The sequence below is a fragment of the Lycium barbarum genome, chromosome 5 (genome assembly GCF_019175385.1).
Source record: "Lycium barbarum isolate Lr01 chromosome 5, ASM1917538v2, whole genome shotgun sequence".
NCBI lineage: Eukaryota > Viridiplantae > Streptophyta > Magnoliopsida > Solanales > Solanaceae > Lycium > Lycium barbarum.
The window spans coordinates 3,137,247-3,160,445 of NC_083341.1; the positions used below are offsets into that span (position 1 = coordinate 3,137,247).

General features: G+C 36.8%; 2 protein-coding genes across 2 annotated transcripts; both read right to left on the minus strand.

Annotated features, from left to right (window-relative positions):
- Window positions 1–1,595: 1,595 nt before the first annotated feature.
- LOC132642195 (stellacyanin-like) lies at window positions 1,596–3,006 on the minus strand. The gene is made up of 2 exons (XM_060359453.1): window positions 2,798–3,006; window positions 1,596–2,174 (listed from the first exon to the last, which is right to left on the minus strand). Exons 1-2 carry the CDS (start codon window positions 3,003–3,005, stop codon window positions 1,807–1,809), a joined length of 576 nt encoding a protein of 191 aa, XP_060215436.1. The 5' UTR covers window position 3,006; the 3' UTR covers window positions 1,596–1,806.
- Window positions 3,007–5,941: 2,935 nt separating this feature from the next.
- Window positions 5,942–9,712, minus strand: LOC132640155 (ABC transporter G family member 1). The gene is made up of 2 exons (XM_060356624.1): window positions 8,597–9,712; window positions 5,942–7,843 (listed from the first exon to the last, which is right to left on the minus strand). Exons 1-2 carry the CDS (start codon window positions 9,347–9,349, stop codon window positions 6,335–6,337), a joined length of 2,262 nt encoding a protein of 753 aa, XP_060212607.1. The 5' UTR covers window positions 9,350–9,712; the 3' UTR covers window positions 5,942–6,334.
- Window positions 9,713–23,199: the final 13,487 nt, after the last annotated feature.

A 23,199-nucleotide genomic window follows, 5' to 3' on the forward strand; every position in this document is an offset into this window, starting at 1 on the left:
GGTGCTTGCTTATTTAGTGTCTGAAGTTTGTTTAATTTCTTGCATTACAAGAAGGGGGACAAGAATAAGGAGATTAACAACCATGGAATGAAATCATCTCCAGTTTATTAAAGTAAAAACAAAGGCGGATCTATGATTTTAAGCCAAAAACATAATTGTAACTCGAGACATAATATATATCTGTAAAAAGTTTTCTGTTATGTTGTACAACTCGAGACTCCTGGTAACCTTGCAAGGGGGTAAATATCTCAAAGGGTCATTGAACTTTGAGAAATTATGTAGTAAAGTCATTGAACTTCGCTACATATCAATAAAATCACTCAATTTTGGCATACTATCTCATAAAATCACTCAACTACATATGTCATCAAAAAAATCTGACATGACTAATAATTAATTATTTTATGCCATGTAGATGTGAGATCCACGATGAAATAAAATGAATCCATATCTTTATACCCACACTCACTCACCAACCCTTCATCCAAAATCCATTTTCCCCTTATCTATACCTTCTTCTCACTGTTTCCTTAAAATTAGGTTGGATCAAAATAATTACTTAGCCAATATAACTTAGAGAGTAAATCAAAACAATTATGGTAATTTACACATATCTTATTACCTCAAAAATGAACAAGTTCCACTCCAATGTACCACATCCATCACCTCTCAAGACTAAGACAAGCCCAGAGAAACATGTAAGCACTCCTTAATTTTTTTATACAAAACCATCACAAAGCATGCAAAAAAGCCACACGGAGATACACATAGTATTACTAGTCCCCCAACAATCATAAATATTACCATGATACGCCCTAAACCACAATTAATTGTTACCACTACAAATCAGTTAACAAATACACATATAACATTAATACACATATAACATTAACCACGCAAAATTGTAGAGTCAGAGCCCTAATCCTCATTGCATATAACTTTGGCTGTTATGAGCACCATGTTTGCCAAAAAAAAAGAAAAAAAAAAAAAAAGAAACACAACATACTGTGTCATCATAGGTGTTTGACATAACCACAAAAGATTACAAAGATAGTTCGTATACTTTGCTATGAGTTCTAGTCTTCTTCTTCTTCAACAATATACTCCTCCATAGCTTTCTCTTAAATAGCCTGCCTCTCTTAGAAGTATCAGATGGTCCAGCAGATTCAACACCTTCAATTGCAACTTCATCAACACCTTGAGCAGCCGATACATCAGTTTGAATAGCTATTATTGGTTCTTCATTTAGTTCCTTGTGAATAAAAAATAAAAATATGGATTTATTTTATTTTATTGTGGGGTCCACGTCTACATGACATAAAATAATTAATTAATATTGCCATGTCAGAATTTTTTGATGACATATGTAGTTGAGTGATTTTATGAGATAATAGGCCAAAGTTGAGTGATTTTATTGATATGTAGCAAAGTTCAATGACTTTACTACATAATTTCTCAAAGTTCAATGACCTTTTGAGATATTTACCCCCTTGCAGGACGTACCCTTACGTAGTTTTTGCTTTTTCGTTGCCTTGGCAGTGCAAACTTGTGTTTGTCCAAGAAATAGATTCAGAATTAAGGCAAGGCGTGAGAAATATGAAAAGATGAGCTTCTGTTCATAGATTAGTAAAAGATGTCACGATTTATAGTAATTCTTCCAACTTGACAGGGATAATCAGACTTGCTAAAGAAGCTGATGTGCAAATAAATAATCTATTCCGCCATCAAATAGATATATCCATATGAATAAAAATCAAACAAATGAAAAGGTCATAACAGACATTTCAGAGTGAAAATCCTCAAAGTTTACACTATTTGAAGTGCCAAGGACAATAGGCCAAGAGTTACAAGGACTAGAGAATCCCATCCAACATAATTGGAAAATGCAAAACTAGGAACAACAGAGGGATTTTTGCTCTTTGAAGAAGGTGAAGAAGAGGGCCCTGCCTCTGGTGCTGCAGCTGGTGATGCATCATTTTCTACATTTACATGAAGTTTCATTCCTCCAAGACAATGTAACCTATTCCCACAAACAAAGTATCTGTCTCCTGGCTTTGACAATGGGAAGGTTGTGTTGCCATTTTTATTCGAATCGAGCACGTTGCTCGTGTTGCACCCATCAAAATTCTCCTTCGTTACCTCGGCCACGCTATGGAACGACGAATATTGAAACACTGCAAAAAGAGAAAAAAAAAGATTGATAAAACTAAGATCTAATGGAATTATTGATCGTCACATGCTGAAAGAGTTTATGTTTAGTGCTCTAATAAAGAATATAGGAGAAAAAGGTTCAAATTTATGCCCCTACTATATGAAATATATTAAGTTTAGGGTTATTCATACCCTTTCCTTTACCAAATCGTCTTGTATTTACCGTTGACTTTTGCAAAGCTACAGCGTAGACTGAGTGGATTTCACGTGCCAGAATACTTTGAAAAAAGGGTCTAAATTTGCCCTCTACTTTTGATTCCCCAATTATGGTTCATGTTGAAAATTCATTATAGTCAAGGGCAAGTACGAGATTTACTAACGACAGTGACATGAATGATCCTAAAATTTAAGATATTTCATAGAGTAGAAGGGTATTTTGCCTTTTTCCAAGAACTTCTACGCTATCTAATTAAGTTGACCTACAGAAACAAGTAATTCTTCATATCAAGCTTGATAAGAAACCTAGAAAATAGTGTAATAATAACCTGCTATGACGTTTAAATTGGCTGATATTTTAAAAAATCTTTAGCATGCCAGTGTGTATAACTTAAATTGATATTGAAATAGTAAGATCGATGATACTTACCGAGTACATCACCAACCTTGAAGCTCTTTCCTATTAACCATGTATCAAGATCAGAACTAATATCCCAGCCAGAACTATCGCCCACAATGTAGTTAGTAGCTGAACTTGAACATACAATTAGACTTAGAATCAAAACTACAAAAACTACAAGAGGTTTTGTCATAATTGTATTAATTATGAGAATTAAGAATGATGAGAAAGGGGGCATATATACATATTCACACACACACACACACATGCACACTATATATAACAGGTGAACTTGTAATTAGATTACCTAACTACTAACTACATAAGATCATAAAAGCTTATTAGTTGAAATAGTTGATGATCATTGAGTCATGTTAAACATTAGTATAGACTATTAATCTTAATTGTTTTTTAGGTTTGAGTGGTTGAGAATAGATGAACTTGTTAGAAGGGTAGTTTAATACCTAACTCTTAAAGTAGTTCTATTTGTCTTGAAAATGTGATATGGTTTCATCTAGTAAGGAATCTATATATCCACCAAATAGTGGATTCAAGAATTTTGATTTACTTCATCGAGTTCTATATTAAGTACATGTTATATTTAGCTGAGTCTTCACCCTTCGTGTCGCTTCATCTAAGCTCGGCTCAATTTAGTATTATAAAGATTTAGCTTCTTTACCACTAGAAGTTCACTGCATTTTTACTGATATATAAGTTTATGACAAGACTAAAAGGCTCCTACCATACATCGTACAACAAATGTGCCAAAATGCATGATTAAAATTTAACTTATTAGTTAAGCAAATAAAATGTGTCAAAATGATTTAAAAATTAATCCAACTAGTTGTTACCGCATAGATCTTTTTCGTTCATCGTACGTGCAGTAAGTCTTATCTATTTTTATAATTGGAACACATATTTTGTCGAATAGAAAGGTTTTTAGGCACTTTCTAATTTAATAATGTCTTAAAGGTACTTTTTTCTTATTTAATAATGAGTCACTATTGATGGAGAATATATGATCATATGATTGCCAGATACTTCGAAATTCTTCTATTCTATTAGTTTTCCCAACTTCTACTGAGTTACAGATAGAGGTTGAAAGGTCAAGAAAACATACCTCAATCTACAAGAAATCTTTTAATAATAAATAGTAGTAAATTTTCCTAGTGCCTAAACAATATTAATGCATAGGCTTATGGATTGTAGATGTACGTAAACAAGTACCAGTGGCGAAGAGGGTGTCATCAAACACCATTTCGTCGAAAAAATTCTCATACACACACACATATATAATATTTTTTTATAAAAAATAATATGTATATATGTAATAGACCGAAATCGCTTGAAAATGAGCCTGAGTAAACATTAATTTGAGACTAGAAATAAAATTAGAAAATCTACAACCCTTATAAACTCAAACCAATATACGAAATCGAGTTATGATAATAAACCGATAACATATTTACATAAAATTCTACGTACACTACTATCTTGATGAGAGAAATGAAGTTTGTAATGTCTCACTTTGGCCAAAACCAACACGAAAACCACATGTGCTGCTAGCTGTGAATGTTGAAATATTCCGGTTTGGGACGTTGGAGTATAGTGTGGACAATAAATAGATATATGACTGAAAGTTTCAAACATGTACTTTTTTTTGGCTACTAATTGATTGGCCTGACTTAGTAATTACTCTCCCAGATTTTTCATAGTTTGACTGTTGAAACTGGTAGAATTGTAGTCTTAATTTAACAAAGAAACTGTTGAAACTCATAGTCTTAATTATGCAATAATATTTTTATGGTTATAAATTTTTTGAAATTCGTGGTTTAAAATATGTCATATTATTTATTTGGTTAAATATAAAATTTATCATTAAGAAAATATAGAAATATGTTGTTCATTTTTGTAATAGAATAGTAAAGAAATATAGTCTCAAACAAAATGGTAAGGACGGTGTATAAATTTGTTGTGTAAGGGAAGAATTTATGGTTCACCAATGTTTGTAATATATTAAAAGCAAGAGTAACTTATAGCAATAATATATACTCCACCAATGTTCTTCCTTAAACTCTAAGATCGGCTTGCTAAGAAGCAAATAATAAAAAGACGTAGAAGGTTGGTGGAACTATAATTTTAATTAAGGGAAGTCAAAATATAATAAAGTATATATATACATAATATGAGATGATGATTTAACACATAGTATCTATATCACAAAAAAATAAAAAAATTGATCTACATGCACAATACAATTTTTCAGATGAAGGATTAGCCAATTGTACAAGGGTATTTCCCCCGCCGCTCGGAAGGCACAATAATAACAATTGAAGAGATAAATACACAATATAATACAAAGAATGAAAATTGCGGGGTGGGGGAAACAAACAAATACATAAAGTTTTCTTTGTATATAAAAATTCTACAAGTTTCAAACTTTGTAAGTACATTATGTAGTCAATTTTATGGTTTGTCCTACAAAGCTTAGCAAAAAGCAGATTGCTAAATTCATGTCAAGTCATGCTTTATAATTAATAAACTTCAAAAAAATAATTTTGTAAATTAAGCATATCATTGTTCTACTAATTAAGTTTCAATTTTTTTAAATTAAAAATCTAGCGTCTTCTCTGAGTGTCCATGCAATAATTGCTTTTGGCTGTCGTTGACTTGTTTAGAACAAGATGCATGAGATTGGATAGTGATATTTCTCTATTTGATTAATCACTTGATAAACTCAATTCCTTAATTACAACACAAGTTCAAGAATTTTAATACATAGTTTTTGAGCTGTTGATGTTATCTAATTAATCAGACCTTCTCTATTACATGTTTTTTTTTTCTCTATTTATTTGTTAACGGACTATATGATTTAACAAATTTTCTTTTAAGTTCATTAACAGTTTGGTGACCTACATGGGCATGGGTGCAATACATTTGCTTCAAGCAACTTTCTTTCTCTTGTGTTAAATTTCAAATTCCAACTGCTTTGCACCTAACTCAACTTTGAGATAATAAAATCAGACTATCAAAAAGAATATTACATTTACTGTATTAATTAAAAAAACACATTCAAGTGAAAAAGAAAATCTAAAAAACACATATTTATCTCGAAAAAAAAAAAATCTCGCAGAAGAGGGACTATATTAATTGTTTATAATTTAAACACAACCCTTAGCGCTAAGATGTATCCATCATAGAAGCAATGAAACGTCTATATCATGTCTCAAGCTCGAACTTGATCAATATTCAAATTCGAACTCAATTTTGAAATAATAATCAATTAATCAGACTGTCAAAAAAGCAAATTTATTCTTTTACAGTAAAAGAGTACGTAAAGAAAAATCTAAAAAACACATTTTTCTTCAAAAAAGAAAAAGAAAAGAAAGAAAGACATTCATCCCGCCGAAGAGGGATTTCATTGTTTACAATTCAAACACAACCCTTAGCGCGAAGATGGATTCACCTTCATATAGAACCAATGGACTTACAAATCCAATCTGAAGCTCGAACTCGATCTATATTCAAATTTTGAATTCACCTTTGACGAACCTGAGTAGTAGTACATCACCTTCTCTTGTTCTTACTTCCAAGCAACAAGCTAAAGTAAAACAAAACCCTAAAGAAAAACCCCCATGCAATACAAATCCACAAACAACTCCACTTACTTAAATCAGTTATCCCTTGTTGAACCAATATATCAGCCCCAGTAGTCACACAAGTAGAGCTAGTAATTTTGACATTCAATGTGTTACTCATTGTACTCAACAATTTTTCCTTCAAAGCATTAGGCACACTCCCAAGTGGTGAATTGTCAAACATTTGAATCCCCCTGACAAAACACTTTGTTGGATCATCAAATTCATTTTGTAACACAGCTTCATAAGGGTATTTCACTAGAGAGAAATAGTGAAACCATATCCAATAAGGTGGGATCCGGTCGCGATTCATGAAGAATCCACTAAAGAGCAAGAAATAGGCTAGGATCGCAACAACGATCGTGTAACCTAACATGACACTGGGGACTACACCGGAGAGGAACGAGACAAATGAATTCCCGGCCCAGAAAGAAGCCAGGATTACCCCGAAATAGAATAAGAAGCCCGAAAATCCACCATCAAGGCCCACAGCCCAAAAAGTTATGGCAGCAAATGCAAATGAAAGGAAGATCAATGCTGGCAAAGAAACTATAGCATGAGAGAGACAATAGGAAGATCTCCTATAAGCATTATAAGCTGTCTCCCTCATAAAAATGTACCTTTCTTGGAGAAAGACGGGCAACGCGTCAGCACAAGTGTAGAAAGTTGTTGACATCGCGAATGCGAAGAAACCAAGTCTTTCTTGAACCCCTTTAGGGGAATTGTCAAGTTTCCAAAACATGGTTGCCAGGATGAAACCCGTGACCACGACTGCCGCTAAACGAATGCCAAAAAGCTCGGGCACCCTCCATGAATTCGTGAATGATCTCTTGGACAAGGTAACCATTTCGACCCAAAATGGATTCGCGTAAGTAGGAACCAATGAAGTAGGACCAGTATGAATATCACTTGTTGTTCCTGAAACCAATTTCCCTCTAGAAATGCTTGCACTAATTGCTTCCTTCAATGATAATCCATGGGTAGGTGTTGCTGTTTCGGGATTCTGATTGCTACTTTTGGTATTTTGCCACGTTTTGTTGAACTCAACCAAGCTTTTAGTCCCTCCTGGGGACCCTTCTAGCTCGCGGATCAGGTCCAGGGCAAACTCTGTCCGATTTTCAGTGTCTGGTATCGGGTGACCAAAATCAGCAAAGAAATGTGGAAGGTTCATAGGCGATCCGCTATAAACCGTTTGCCCACGGGACAAGAAGAGCATCCGATCCAATAAACCAAGAATCCGATAACTTGGCTGGTGAATTGACATGACCACAATACTTCCACTTTGAGCAATTCTTTGAAGGACCTTCACCACCATGAATGCACTAGTAGAATCAAGTCCTGAAGTTGGCTCATCAAGAAACAAGATGATGGGGTCATGAATAATATCAATTCCGATGGAAACTCGCCGTCGTTCACCGCCTGACACTCCACGATGACCCTGTTGAAAACAGCAATAAACTTAATTTTAAAAAGTATGATTAACAGTAAATGTACATTAAACATGATTCGTGTAACAGGAGCTTAAAAATTGATTTAGCACCTATATATGTGAGTATAGTACACTGTTTATGAGAGGGATTTATTATTAAATTATTAGTGTGCTTCATGTTTATTTTCTCCTTCCATACTGTTTGTGCTTGGGCAGAGAGTTTGAACACCATTTTCCGGAAAATTATACGGTATATATAGGTCAAATATTACTTTTATACATGAGTTTAAGTTACATACATGTAAAGAATTTTTTCATCATCAAATCACTTGAATGATATCTATTAGTAACCTTCTTTAAAATACGTAACGAGTAATCTTGAAAATAAGAAAGAACGTAGCCTAATAGTGTAAAAAAATGTCATACTAATGGTGAATGACTTTAAATCTTCACACACATATATACACACAAACACACACAACGGGCACTCGAGAATTTTTCATAAGCTATCTTGACATTTGAAGAAGGGAACAAATAAGTAAATTACTATTAAGATAAGCCGTCTCATTTTTTATATCCGGTACCAATATTTTTGTTTTTCTTATTATCTATACATACATATCAGCAAAAAAAAAAAAAAAAAAAAAATTCAATGAAACAGTTTCACGTGACACTATAATTGTGCCTTATAAAAATAATTTTTTTGTATGAAAAGCTTACGTACCTCATCAAATAATTTTTTTGTATGAAAAGCTTACGTACCTCATCTCCTATGATAGTTTTTGCAGCATTTCGTAACCCCAACTGATCAATCAAAGCTTGTACTCTCATTTTCTTCTTTGATTTAGATAAAGTACGAGGCAATCTGAATTCTGCCGCAAACATCAACGTCTCTTCAACTGTCAACATTGGATACAAAAGATCATCTTGCATGACATATGCTGATATTACTTTCAACAATCTCGAATCAAGTGGTTCTCCATTCAACCTTATCGTCCCTTTTAAACTCTCTTTCGCTATACGGTTCGCTAGCCCATCGATAAGGGTCGATTTCCCAGACCCTGAGGCTCCCAGGACGGCGACTATCTCGCCGTCCCGAGCCTCCCCTGAGATGTCGTTCAGGAGGACTTTCGTCCTCGTGAACACATTTTCCTCGGGGACGGGATCACCTATCCCTGGGGAAGCTCCGGCGTGTGGTCGCCGGAGCAACGCCGGAAAAGTCATTTTCCGGCGAGTTTTTACGCTGTATGTGAGGTTATTGAAAGAGAGTACAAAAGGAAGCGCGTGATGTGATCCAATGCTTTGGTTATCACTACTCATATCGAGTACTTGATGTACCGGAGTTTCATCTCCGGTGACTTCTTTTCGAACATCGCCTACGCGCTTTAATAATTGACCGAGAGTCGGTGATGAGTACGCGCTTGGTTGTGACATCTCCATTGATTGTACTCTTGGATCATAAAATTGTTCACTCTGTCCACCTTGTAATATATTCTCCGCTACTATCTTTGACATTCGTTGCCACACTGATAGTATAAAGAAATTTTATCGTGGTTCAAAAAATATTCAATTTGGTCGTTGAGAAGCTCGGTCAATTTCTTAAAATTTATAGGAAGATGGATTATTCAATAATTTGTAAGAAAAAATTGAGATTTGGGGTATGTTTATGGAGAGAACAATGGCAAGAAATGAGATGAATTTTGTGGGAAATTATGTTAATGTGATTGATATATAGTTCTTTCTTTTTTTAGAACTTGTGTAGTAGATTGAAAGTAGGTAAGCAAATTGTGTGAAAAAGAGACTGAAATGGATTGTCTAAAAAAGTTTCTAAAGCCCCCACACTATTAAAACTCTTTGTATTTCTCTTCAAGAAAAGCAAAAGAGTTGGCTACTGCTTGTTTTCTTATGTGTTACTATATTTATAGACTATGATTGGTGATCTTGGTATTTAATGTTCATACTCAATATTAAATTCTTATGGGTGATGGTGGGGTAGGGGTTAAGATTTTTAGAGAAGGATATCCATTTTGACTATATTTGGTCCGTAGTATTATCTGTTTTTCTTTTTAAAGATTTTGTGTTCTTTAAGAAAACTGTTTAGTAATCTTAACCATAAATGTATATATTTGTCTAAATTAGCTATCTTTTATCTCGTTAGAACAAATACTTGATCATCACTCCACTAATTGAACATGGTAAATTTGAAAATATATGTATAATAAATGACTTCTTATTATTTCTAATATATCAAATATTTTGAAACAAATTCAACTTGTGTTCACAAAAATAAATATTAAAAATGGGAAAGAGTAATATTGTGTATATCATTATGATTTTGATATTTGATATAATAAGATCAATTCAAATTAAAGTGTTGGTAGTGAAGTTAGGAAGTTAGGATTTTAATTGGAGGATCCTAAAATTTGGAAAACTATTAATGTTAATTGCACATTCTAAATTAGTTGAATATGAGTATAGTTTACGTAAATTATAAATACATATTATGGTCATGTATGGTAGATAATTAATTCATATCAAATTCTTTGGGGTAAGAGTGAGGGGTGGGGATTATGGTTGAGTATATCCTAGTTTATTTTAATAAGAGACTCAATTGAATTGTGGTGGAATGGAGTTGAGAGATAAGTAGTAAGGTGACCTAAATCTCCTAATTCTTTTCATCTACACGTTTGTTTTTTTATTCTTTCAAAGGGGTGGGAGGGGTTAGGGGTATTTGGGGGGTGGGGTGGGAGGTGGGAGGATGTGTTGAAGAGGTTTGGACACAAGAACACAAAGGTGTGCTGTTTTTGCCAGGTAATTTCTTAAGTCTTATGGAAGTAGGTATGTATGGTTATCTACTGTTTTGCCAAATTTTATTGGTGGAAAATTGCGGCATGAATGAAGATGATCTCATATACAATCCATCGTAATTTTCTAAATCTTATTAGAATATTCAATTTATCAAATGAAATCTTTGCTTTGTTTATTTACTGATAAAAATAAGCTCAAAATTGATGCCTATATGAAGAAAGTTCTTTTTTTTTTTCCTTTCATTTTTTTCCGATTAATGACGTGGTGTTCAGGTAGTTTGTACGTATTTAATTAGACTACTATTTTATTGAGTATATGTTACCTTTTTCCATTATAGCTGAGGTGGATCTAAGATTTGAAGTTTATAAAAAGTTGAAATATGACGCTTTAGAGTTATTGAGTTCCGATTATAATTTGTACATATTAGAATGAACTTTTTAAAGACAACTACATCATTTGGGCCAAAACTACTGACTTCCGCTGGACATGTACCATAAAGGCGTAAACTATACATCCTCCCGTGCCCCATCCATAGATATTGAATAACTGTGCCTATCAAGGTTGATGGGAAAAAAAATGCCCGACTGTTTTTTGTTTCTATTGAAATTTGAACCCTATTATTTTCAAAGAGGTATGAGATTAATTATTTTCATTTTTTTTAATAATACAGTAATGTTGTATTATGACTTTATTGTCGATTAAAGTAATTAGCAGTTGGCGAGTTTTGTGTGGTTAATCAGGCAAACTTTCTAACAATAAACAAATAATGTATGGTTGTAGCATTCACAGAATCACAATTACGTAGATAAAGGACGGTTTATATATCATGCTATTTAAATGAATTAGAATTTTGAACTTACTACTTCAAGTGTAAGAGTTGACAAGTTTAGTTAACTGAGTTTAACTTTTAGACACCGATAATGATAAAGTTTTTTTTTTTATATTTATCATATCATTTTTATCTGTTATAACAAGTAACCTGCTTTATTTTGTAAGATGAATTTAAGTTATATACACTGTTAGTATTATGATCTTTTGCACCATCAGTTTAATTTCATCTGTTATAGAAGGTTACTTACCATTTATTCTGAGTTACATTAGCAATCAACGTTATTAATTACAATTATCTGATAGTGTAAATATATTTTTTACACTACCAGTGAAAATGAGAGTTGCTAAATTGCCACACCAATTTGATCCAAATTTGGCCACACTTATGTAAAAACCACCATAACCTCTATTGTACAATTTTAAATTAAGAAAAACTTTCAGAAGAAAAGATAGAAATGACATTAAGTAAGCATAAATTATTAAATTTGAGCTAAATAGTCATATGAATTTACTCCATTTGGCCCATTGTGGCCAAAATAGTGTGGCCAAAAGACCTTATTGAAAATTTAAAGTCTTACAAAATTACAAATTCTATCCTTTTGTGAACGGTTAATTGTACATATTTTTGGGTGACAAAACAATATATATAATATTTTCTTAACGATTTCGATGAATATAAATTAAACTTCTAGTCGAGCACAATGTTTAAAAAGAATTTCATTCCCAAAACTTTGGTGAAAAATTTACTTATGCAATCCAAGGTCCGTTTGCATTCTCTAGTGCTAATAGTGAGGGGAGATCCAATTATAGGTTAGTCGGATTTGAACTTGAGACATTGCAATTCAAATTATAACTTTGAAAATAAAAAGAAATTACCCGTTCTATATGTTCGATATTCGCTTTTGAACAATTTATTCCTCTAGAAAATTTGTATTAATTAATGGGACCAACAACCTATGTTCATGCTTGTTAGAAATTTTAACAATAAAGAATATGTGAACAAACTCATGTCCTTCAAGCAAACATGCATGTGAACCCCATGTTTCAATCACCAAATACTTCTTTGGACTATAACCTTTAATTTGTTCATACTACACATTTATTGCACTAGATCCGAATTGGGGGTTTAAAACTTAAGGACTCTAGTTGTAGAGGACATTACACAATTTATCTTACGGTACAAATACCCATACCAGAATTGAAATGAAATGAATTTGAAAAAAAAAACGGAATACCCAGAATATAAACGTTACTTTGAGGTGTAATTGGTTGATTGATTACTATATATGTATATATTAATTGCTTTAATTACATTAAAAGGAAAAAGACTATTCGACAATGTAACATCCCGTACCTTTAACGTAAACTTCAATCATGATCCTAGGCTTAGAAAATCAGATAAAGAATGTGGGAATTGGAATTTCCCTGTTCAGTTGTAAGATGGGGGTTTACACCCATGAACAACGACCATATTTCAGTATACGGTCCGTAATTCAAGTCGTATACTGGTACTAAGGATTTCTAAGCATTCTGGAATTTGGCATTTGGATGTCAAATGGTTAAATATGACCCGTATTTCAAAATATATTTGGAATTTGGGAAAACTTCCTTGATGAATGTTGTAGATCTTTGAAATACCTTTCCAAAGGTATATTATGGGGGTCAAACGGACATCCGTGCAAAGATTTATGACCATTTTAATGAAGAGACGTAGTGCAGTCCGTATTTCAAAATACGGATCGTATTTCAAAATACGGCCAGTATTTTGATGGACGTAAAATTTAATTTTCCAGAACAATATATATTCGTCCATATCAGTTCAAATCATTATTTTTCATTCCTTCAAACCCTAGAATGACCTCCTATTCTCTTCCATCATCAATAACACCAAGGTAAGCCTACTCTAATCATTCCAAGTTAATTCTAATACATATCCTTGTAATCTAAACAAGAAATCATCATTCCTAAACTAGGGTTTTCAAGAAAACCCATCTCAAGGTTCAAGAATTTAAGATTTTGGAAATCTTCTTCAAAGCTCAAGTCTTTAATTCAAGTTTTGGAGCGACTAAGGTATGTAGAGTTACTATCCACGTGTGGGAATATCATTGTTCTTCCCCACGCCTCCTAATCCATAAAGTGTGAAACTTTACAAAACTAGGGTTTCTATTCTATACTATGCTCATGATAACCCTAGGTCCATGTCCATGATTATATTATGTATGAATTGCTATGATTCTATCATTGTGTTCTTAATAACTTCATATTATTATTGAGAATCAGTCCGTAATCCATGAAAACCCATATCTCGTATTCCATGGGTTCTTGCATGCATGGTTTTAAATAAAAATGATTATTTCATGAATATCCTACATGTCTACAAGTTTTCATGCAACTATATTATATAATTACTTTCATGCTATGATACAAGATACATACATGCTAAATACAAGTTATTTCCTGAAACCATATTTACAAGTTATTTCATGAAACCATGTTTACAAGTTATTTCATGAAACCATATTTACAAGTTATTTCATGAAACCATGTTTATAAGTTATTTCGTGAAATCATGATTATAAGACAAGTACAAGTTAATTCACGAAAATCATGGGCTTCTTAGCCAACTATATTATGTTCATGTTTTTGGGAGTTGCACGAATTACCGAGAAGGCTCAGATAGCCTGAAACTATGTAGCCACCATAGGATAAGGATCGCTCCGCCCAGTTAGGACGATGCCTTAATTTTACACTGAATGGATCCATCAGGCACGTTACCACCTTAAACCCTGGCAAGGTATAGGGGCTCTGCTGGTCCGGCGAGGTACCAGACTCCACGTACCCACGTGGTGATATCACATGTCGGTTTATGAAATGCTCTCCCTACTTATCATGTTTTACTTATGTTATATATATATATATATATATGTACACATGCTCATGTCCAGGTTTTCAGTTTCAGTTCTTATCATGTTATTCCATGTCCCATGTTATTTCTTTCAGTTGCTTTACATACTAGTACATTCAATGTGCTGACGTCCCCTTTATTTGCCCGGGGGCCTGCATTTCACGATGCAGGTACTGAAATACATGATGACACATCTGCTCAGTAGGACATCATTCGTATCAGCTTATTGGTGAGCCCCATCTCATTCGGGGTTTAGTCAACTTTTGTTTTATGATTAGTTATGCATCTAAGGTATGCTGGGGGCCTTGTCCCAGTAAGTATGTTTTCCAGTCAGACTCATGATAGAGGTTTCATAGACTAGACAAGTCAGTTATGTTATGTCAGACATTCGGAGTCGTATAGCCATTTTGGCTCATTCATGTTATTTCCGCACTCATGTTTAAACAAGTATTTTTATTAAGTATTATGACTTACTACGTTTTATAAAGGCTCATCATGCATTCACGTTATATTCCGCTCATGTTATGCCTCATGATGATTCAGCAAGCCATGTGGTTCGCTCGGTCACATGCAGTAAGGCACCGAGTGCCGTGTTTCGCCCAGGCCATGGTTCGGGGCGTGACAGACAACTTATATCGTCTCCCTCTATTCTCTAAATTGTGAGGCGTCTTTTCAGATAAAATTCTCACACACGTAAAATATTAGATAAATTTTAATGTAACTAGCATATTATATTTTTTTATTTCTCTAATAACATACTTTGGAGTTTGGACTCAAGTTTTTTGAATATAAGTATGTGAGCTAGTTCAAGTATTAATTTGTCTCACCACTTTATTGAAGATCTTATAGATTGATTGATTATGATGTAGTCAACTCGTGGTACTCTTGTTCGGTTAATTTCACTGAATTAAGGTCATCAAAATTATAGTATTATTACAAGAAAGTTATCCAACTAACTTTTCTAATCATAACATTACTCAACTTTCATTAATTTTCATAAAAGGTTATTTTGGCCATTTTCCTGCTAGTGAAATTAATGCAAAATGGATTATGGCAATAATTTTATTCCTCTACATGCTTTTAACTCAACTGTTGAAACAATACTATCTCAATTTATGTTTTGGGCCACCACTTTATATATAGATCCTTTTACAACAGTAGACTATATTTAGAAATTGTTGAAGTCATGAAGGAGTTAGGTATATTGCTGATAAACCGAACTGCTAGCTAACTTCCATCTTCTCTTGTGCCAATTTTTCTAAAATTTTCAAATTTAACAATACGTCGTACAGTGTATATAATAAATGAAGCCGCCCTATTGTATCACCGTCACCTATAGGAGAAAAGCAAAAAAAGTGATATACTGTAGTTAGATCTTCTTTGTATGCATGTATATTCAAACTTCAACTGTACAATAAAAGTCTTCCATCAAAATTCAACTCTAACACATGCATGGAGTGGCTGTTTTGGATATATGGATTTAATGAGTTATAGTTACGGAGTACATAGTTATAAAAGCTTTCATTATTACTGCAATTTAGATGGTTATAGCATATCATGATTGAGCAGTGACGAAACTAGAATTTTCAGTAAAATGATTCAAAATATAAAAAAAGTAAACTTATATATGAAGAAGTTAAGAGAATTCAACATCTAGGAAGATTCAAATGAACCCCTTTGCCCTTCTTGCTCTGCCCCTGCCGAGGAGTATACCTGGTGAGATGGTTTAGGACTCTCTCTCCTTAATTAATTAGATGTCGGGTGAGCTGATAACAATTTTTTTATTTTTTGGTTTTTTTGTTTAGAAGCAATTTATTCTTAGCGGGTCAATTCAATGTGAATATAAATTAGTCGGGTCAATGAATTCAAATCGTCGAATAATTTTTTTTATTAATTTGGTACTCATTTTTTTCAAAATATCCATCAATATTTGCTATAGACAATTAAATGAAATAAGGTTTTAAAAACTCTTTGATACTGTAAAAATTCCTTATATTTTTTGTTGCTAGTCTTCTTGTGCCCTTGAGATAGTCATCTCCTACTTTTTGTCTCTCCTCTCTCTTCTCTTCTCTCTCTTCTCTCTCCTCCACCATCAACGGTAACATCTCCCTCCCCCCACCCCACCTGCCACCACACCCGGCGATCAGACCGCGTCCGGCGACCAGGTAACTCCGGCGATCAGGTAACGCCGGCCTCTTTTCCGGCCAGATCTACTTTTTTTCTCTTTCTCTCTTTCCTTTTCTTCTTCTTCTCTTCTTCTTCTCCTTCTCTTCTCCTTTTCCCCTTTTTTATCTGCTCTTGGCGCTGCTAGAACACAGCTGCGACATCGCCGGAGACTTTTTCAGGCACCATTTTCCGGGCAACCCTCTCTCTCTCCTTTTTTCTTTTTTCTTTTTCTTTTCTTGTTCCCCCTCTTCTCTGCTCCTGTTTCAGGACTCTGTGAACAGTAACTCCGGCAGTGAACAGTAACTCCGGCAGTGAACAGTACTCCGGCAGTGAACAGTACTCAGAGTTGAACAGTGTTTTCCTGCGGCGATCAGGTTCATTTCAACTGGAGTTGGTACCTCCGGTTGCCGTATTCATTATTTGTCCATACACTTGTAGTTACATTTTTTGCTAACTTTAGACTTTTGAATAGTTTATTAGTTCATACTCATTTTCGTGGCTTTACTTTGTGATGGTAGACTAGGGTCATGTTCTCGTTCAGGGACGGGGGCGAGGGTTAGGAGGGGTAAGTGGGTTAAAGGAGCGTCTAGGTTGAGAGTAGGATCTTGGAACATTGGAACGTTAACGGGGAAGTCCATAGAGCTAGTTAAGATTCTTCAGAAGAGGAAGATTAATATAGCTTGTATCCAAGAGACCAAATGGGTAGGTCCTAAAGCTAAGGAGGTAGACGGGTATAAGTTGTGGTTCTCTGGTAGGTCGAAGTATAGAAATGGGGTGGGCATTTTAGTAGATAGTGAATTAAGGGATCAGGTGGTAGAGGTTAGGAGAGTCACTGATAGGATGATGTCGATTAAGGTGGTCGTTGAAGGACTCACTTTGAACATTATTAGTGTATATGCGCCGCAAGCGGGCTTAGGCGACGAGGAGAAGAGGCGCTTTTGGGAGGATTTGGACGAATTAGTGGGAGGCATACCGCCTACTGAGAAGCTATTCGTGGGAGGTGATTTTAATGGACACATCGGACCTATTTCGGGAGGTTATGATGATGTGCATGGAGGCTTTGGCTTCGGGGACAGGAATGGAGGAGGAGTCTCACTTTTGGATTTTGCAAGAGCTTTTGGATTGGTGATAGCCAATTCGAGTTTCCCAAAGAAGGAGGAACACTTGGTAACCTTTCGTAGTTCGGTGGCTAAGACTCAAATTGACTTTTTACTCCTTAGGAAGGATGATAAAGGTCTGTGCAAGGATTGTAAGGTCATCCCGAGCGAATATCTTACAACCCGACATAAGCTCTTGGTGATGGATTTAGCGATCAAGATGACGAGGAAGAAGAGGGTCGTGGAGGACCGACCTAGGATCAGATGGGGGAGTTTGACCACTATTAGTGCCCTGGAGATGGGAGAGAAATTGAAGGATATGGGGGCCTGGGATAGTAGTGGGGATGCGACCAGTATGTGGGATAAGACGGCTAATTGCATTAGGGTGGTAGCAAGGGAAGTGTTGGGGGTCTCGACAGGTAGTCGTGGTCAGCATCGAGGGGACTGGTGGTGGAATAGAGAAGTTCAAGGGAAGGTGGAAGCAAAGAAGGTAGCGTATGCGAAGTTGATAGAAAGCAAGGATGAGGTGGAGAAGTGGACGAATACAGAACTTTATAAGATGGCGAGAAAGGAGGCGAAGTTGGCGGTTTCGACGGCAAAAACGGCAGCTTTTGAACGCATGTATGCTGACCTAGAAGAGAAAGGAGGGGAACAGAAATTGTTCAGGCTAGCCAAGGCAAGGGAGAGAAAGGCTCGTGATGTGGATCAAGTAAAATGCATCAAGGACGAGCATGGCAAAGTATTGCTAGAGGAAACTGTCATTAGACGGAGATGGTAGTCATACTTCTCCAAACTCTTGAATGAAGAAGGGGACAGAGACATTGTGTTGGGTGATTTAGAACATACAGAAAGGCGTCGCGACTTTGGCTATTGCAGGAGTATTAAGGTTGACGAGGTTAAGGGTGCTGTTCGTAGGATGCGCAGGGGAAGAGCAACCGGACCTGATGAGATTCCGGGGGAATTTTGGAAGAGCGCGGCCCCAGAAGGTTTGGAGTGGCTGACTAGGTTGTTTAATGTCATCTTTAAGACGACATTGATGCCCGAAGAATGGAGGGCGAGTGTAATGATCCCTCTATACAAGAATAAGGGAGATTTCCAGAGTTGCAACAACTATAGAGGTATCAAGCTGCTAAGCCATACCATGAAAGTGTGGGAAAGGGTGGTGGAGATGAGGGTGAGGAGAGGTGTGTCTATTTCAGAAAACCAGTTCGGATTTATGCCGGGACGTTCAACTACAGAAGCCATCTATCTTATGAGAAGGTTGGTGGAGCAGTATAGGGAGAGGAAGAGGGACTTACACATGGTATTCATCGACCTAGAAAAGGCTTATGACAAAGTTCCAAGAAAGATCCTATGGAAATGCTTGGAGGCTAAAAGTGTACCTGTGGCATACATTAGGGTGATCAAGGACATGTATGAGGGAGCCAAAACCAGGGTGAGGACAGTAGGAGGAGACTCAGAGCACTTTCCAGTTGTGATGGGGTTGCATCAAGGATCAGCTCTTAGTCCGTTTTTATTTGCCTTGGTGATGGATGGATTGACACGGCAAATTCAAGGTGAGGTGCCATGGTGTATGCTTTTCGCGGACGACATAGTCCTGATTGACGAGACTCATAGCGGAGTTAACGCTAAGCTGGAGTGTTGGAGACATACTCTGGAGTCTAAAGGGTTTACGCTGAGTAGGACCAAGACAGAGTACTTGGAATGTAAGTTCAGTGAAGCAACTCAGGAGCCTGACTTGGAAGTAAGGCTTGGTACCCAGGCCATCCAGAAGAAAAGTAGTTTCAAGTACCTTGGGTCTATTGTGCAAGGCAGCGAGGAGATTGACGATGATGTCACACATCGTATTGGGGCAGGGTGGATGAAATGGAGGCTTGCTTCCGGAGTGCTATGTGACAAAAAAGTGCCACCAAAACTTAAGGGCAAGTTCTACAAAGTGGTGGTTAGACCGACTATGCTGTATGGGGCGGAGTGTTGGCCAGTTAAGATTTCTCATGTTCAAAAGATGAAAGTTGCCGAGATGAGAATGTTGAGATGGATGTGTGGCCACACCAGGAGTGACAGGATTAGGAATGAGGATATTCGGGATAAGGTGGGGGTGGCCTCGGTGGAAGACAAGATGCGAGAAGCGAGATTGAGATGGTTTAGGCATGTGAAGAGGAGAGATACAGATGCCCCAGTGCGGAGGTGTGAGAGGTTGGCCATGGATGGTTTCAGACGAGGTAGGGGTAGGCCGAAGAAGTATTGGGGAGAGGTAATTAGACACGACATGGCTAGTAGATAGTCTCGTTATCCGTTCTTATTAGTAGTCGCATTATTGCAATATAATTTCTTGTGCTCCGAATTCTGCTATTATCTGTTATTATGTGTTATTTCCTGTGCTTTGGTTATCCTGTGTCATCTGCTCTGATTTCTGCTATTATCAGTTATTTTCTGTGCTCTGATTATCCTGTATTATATGTGTCGCTTGCATTATTCCATTTCCATATCGCTTTAAATCTCTTATCCGAATCTCTTAACCTTATCTAACCGTATCTGACTTCTTTTTATGCTTTTATTGAGCCGGGGGTCTTTCGTAAACAGTCGTCCTACCTTGGTAGGAGTCAGGTCTGCGTACACTCTACCCTCCCCAGACCCTACGATGTAGGATTTCACTGGGTTGTTGTTGTTGTTGTTGTTGTTTTTGTCACGTAGAATTTCATGGTGACTAGTCGTGACTTTTGTGGGTTAAAAAAAAAAGTTGAACCAAAATAGCACAACACACACACACACACATAACTAAGTTTCACGTGCGAAATTCGTGCATGAAAGAAGCCAACAAAATCTGCCCCCTGCCTTTGTTCTTTGGCCATTTTTTTAAAAAATTAACGTTTTTCCGTACTTTGCTTGAAGATTAGTCATGTTTCAAAACGCCAGAATATCAATATTTTATATAGAACTTAATATCTTTTTTTGCGTACAATAATGTCGGCTCATAACATCAAGTACACCTAAACGTTTGGATCGTTGTTTTAGGGGTTCTAAAGTGCCTCGAAGTAAGTTTTCTTTGTTTGAAAACTTGTTATCTTTAGGTTTAAGTGTCATATTTTATAGGGTTTTGATTAATTTAGGACGTCGCACGAGTTATTATTAATTGAGAATAAAGACTAAGATAACTAATTATCATTAAGAAAATAATAACCAAAAATATATATAATATTAACATAAAATGTACACTTTATTTACAAATACACATTCTCAGGTCCCACTTCTGAGAGCCTTTAGAGTAAGGCTAGGCCTTAGGCCAAGTGGCCAACCCCACCACCCTAACCATCATCTCCGTCTCCCTTCCTCCTCTTAATCTGTACATGCTCTATGGCATGATCATCCTTACTTCCCTTCATTCCCTTCTTTTGACCCGGACCCTGGTTCATAACATGCTTCCTATGGGAGATGACGGTGAATGGTGGGAGTGGGACAACATCATCAGGAGTTTCATCAATCTCATTAGGAGACCCATCCACAGACGCAGAAGAATGAACCTGAAATAACATATAAACAATATAGTTTAGATTTATTCTAAACTAAACATGAAATAAACAATTAATTAATAAATTATTTTATTTTATTGTAAAAATCAAACCTCTGTGTCGATGGCCTCCTGAGATGGCTGGTGAGAGGGCTTTTGAGCTGGCTCCTGAACGGTCTCCTGAGTGGGCCCCGGAGCTGTAGCTGGAGCCGGAGATGGGTCCACAAGCGTAGAAGAATGAACCTGAAATAACATATAAACAATTTAGTCTAGATTTATTCTAAACTAAACATGAAATAACATATAAAAAATAATTAATAAATTATTTTATTCTAAAAATCAAACTTGTGTGTCGACGGCCTCCTGAGATGCCTGGTGAGAGGGCTCTTGAGCGGCCCCCCTATGACAGGAGATGCAGATGGTGCCGTATCAAACACGAAGTCCTCGAATATGGCGTCGACGGCCGGATCTCTAAAGCCGACGGAGCCTTATCACCTCTGCGAGCCCTACCACCTCTGCGACGACCACCAAATCCTCGGCGACCACGACCATCTGCTGCCTGAGGTGGGGCACCGGGAACATGCTCACCGAGATGCTCAAAGTCATGTGCCTGTCGCATACCAGTCTTGGTAAGCTCAATCATCCGTGCTGCATACTCCGCTGTCTCGGGGGCCTCCGTACGGGCAGTGCTCTCATAGCGCATCTTCTGAACGGTCCGTACCTGCATATGTTTGCAAATATTAACAATTGAATAAATTTGTAAAGTAGTACAAAAGACGATGGATTAAGTTTAAGACTAATCAAACTTACCAGCGCCTCATACGCTCCTGCGAGAGCTACATATCCTAGGCCATCTGGACGACGCCTAGAGGGGCTGCCAATAATGATGCGAGTGATCCGCATGTACCACTTCATGTACACATGGATTGGAGAGTCATGTCCGACCACCGCTAGGCTCGTCATCCTCGCGTCCCAACTCTGGACCTGCTGCTGCATATAGAGCCGCCATGCATCATCGACCCTCGCACGCTTGTCCCTCACATAGTGGTCGTGTGCTCAATCCGTAGATATGGGTATATTCTGTACATACCCAAATTGCCGTAACACGCGGTCGGCGCGTGGTACTCAACGATATCCATATGTATCAATGGACACCGCGACATCCACATGTGCTGACCAGCCCTACAAAACGCCGATAGCTCATTCAAAATATGATCATACGACATCTATAGAAAAGCCTGTAAAAAGAATTGAACTAGTTAACAATAAAACACTAAAATAGTAGCTATGTGGTCTAGCGTGTGGATCCAAATTATGAACATACCGTCTGTACCGTCATGCGGTCTAGCTGATCCCTAAACGGGAGAAGGTTGTGGTGCGTCTCTGCAAGTGGCGTACGCCTCGCGTCCATCTCCGCGCGTATAGCATCGGCACAGCAAGATAGTCAGCGGGAGGGTAAGCTGGTGTGGGTTGAAAAGGTCTCAACCTAGTCCATACCCATGTCTGATATAGTCATTTAAAAAATATTTATCAGTCGCCGTTTTCAAAAAAAATATTTTGTGTTTAATTACACACACTTAAATATATTACCTGAAGGAGCGAGCAAAATGTAGGGACCTCTACCCTTGTGCCTATAGAACATTGGCAGAATCCTCGATACATGTAGCCCAGCATAGCAGCGCCCCAACTATAACATCCTAACTCGGCGAGATCGTTGATATACCGACGATACCTCAAGCTCACATGCGAACCCGAAGTGTTCGGGAACAGGATGGCCCCGAATATGATGCGTAGGTATAGACGCGCACGTCGGTCAATATCAGCCTGAGGCGTGTCCTCTCCAATCGGATGCTGCATGTCTATGAGGCGCAAGCGAGCATAAAGGGCCGACAACAAAAGCCGACTCTGGCCTGAAATATCACCAGCCTGAGCCGCGAAACCAGTGAGCCTAGTCAACTCATCCCGGTAAGGCGGCAACACCTGAGGCTCCTCAATATACAATGGGCGTCCATCAACCTTTAGCCTATAAATGACTTCCACATCCTGGAGG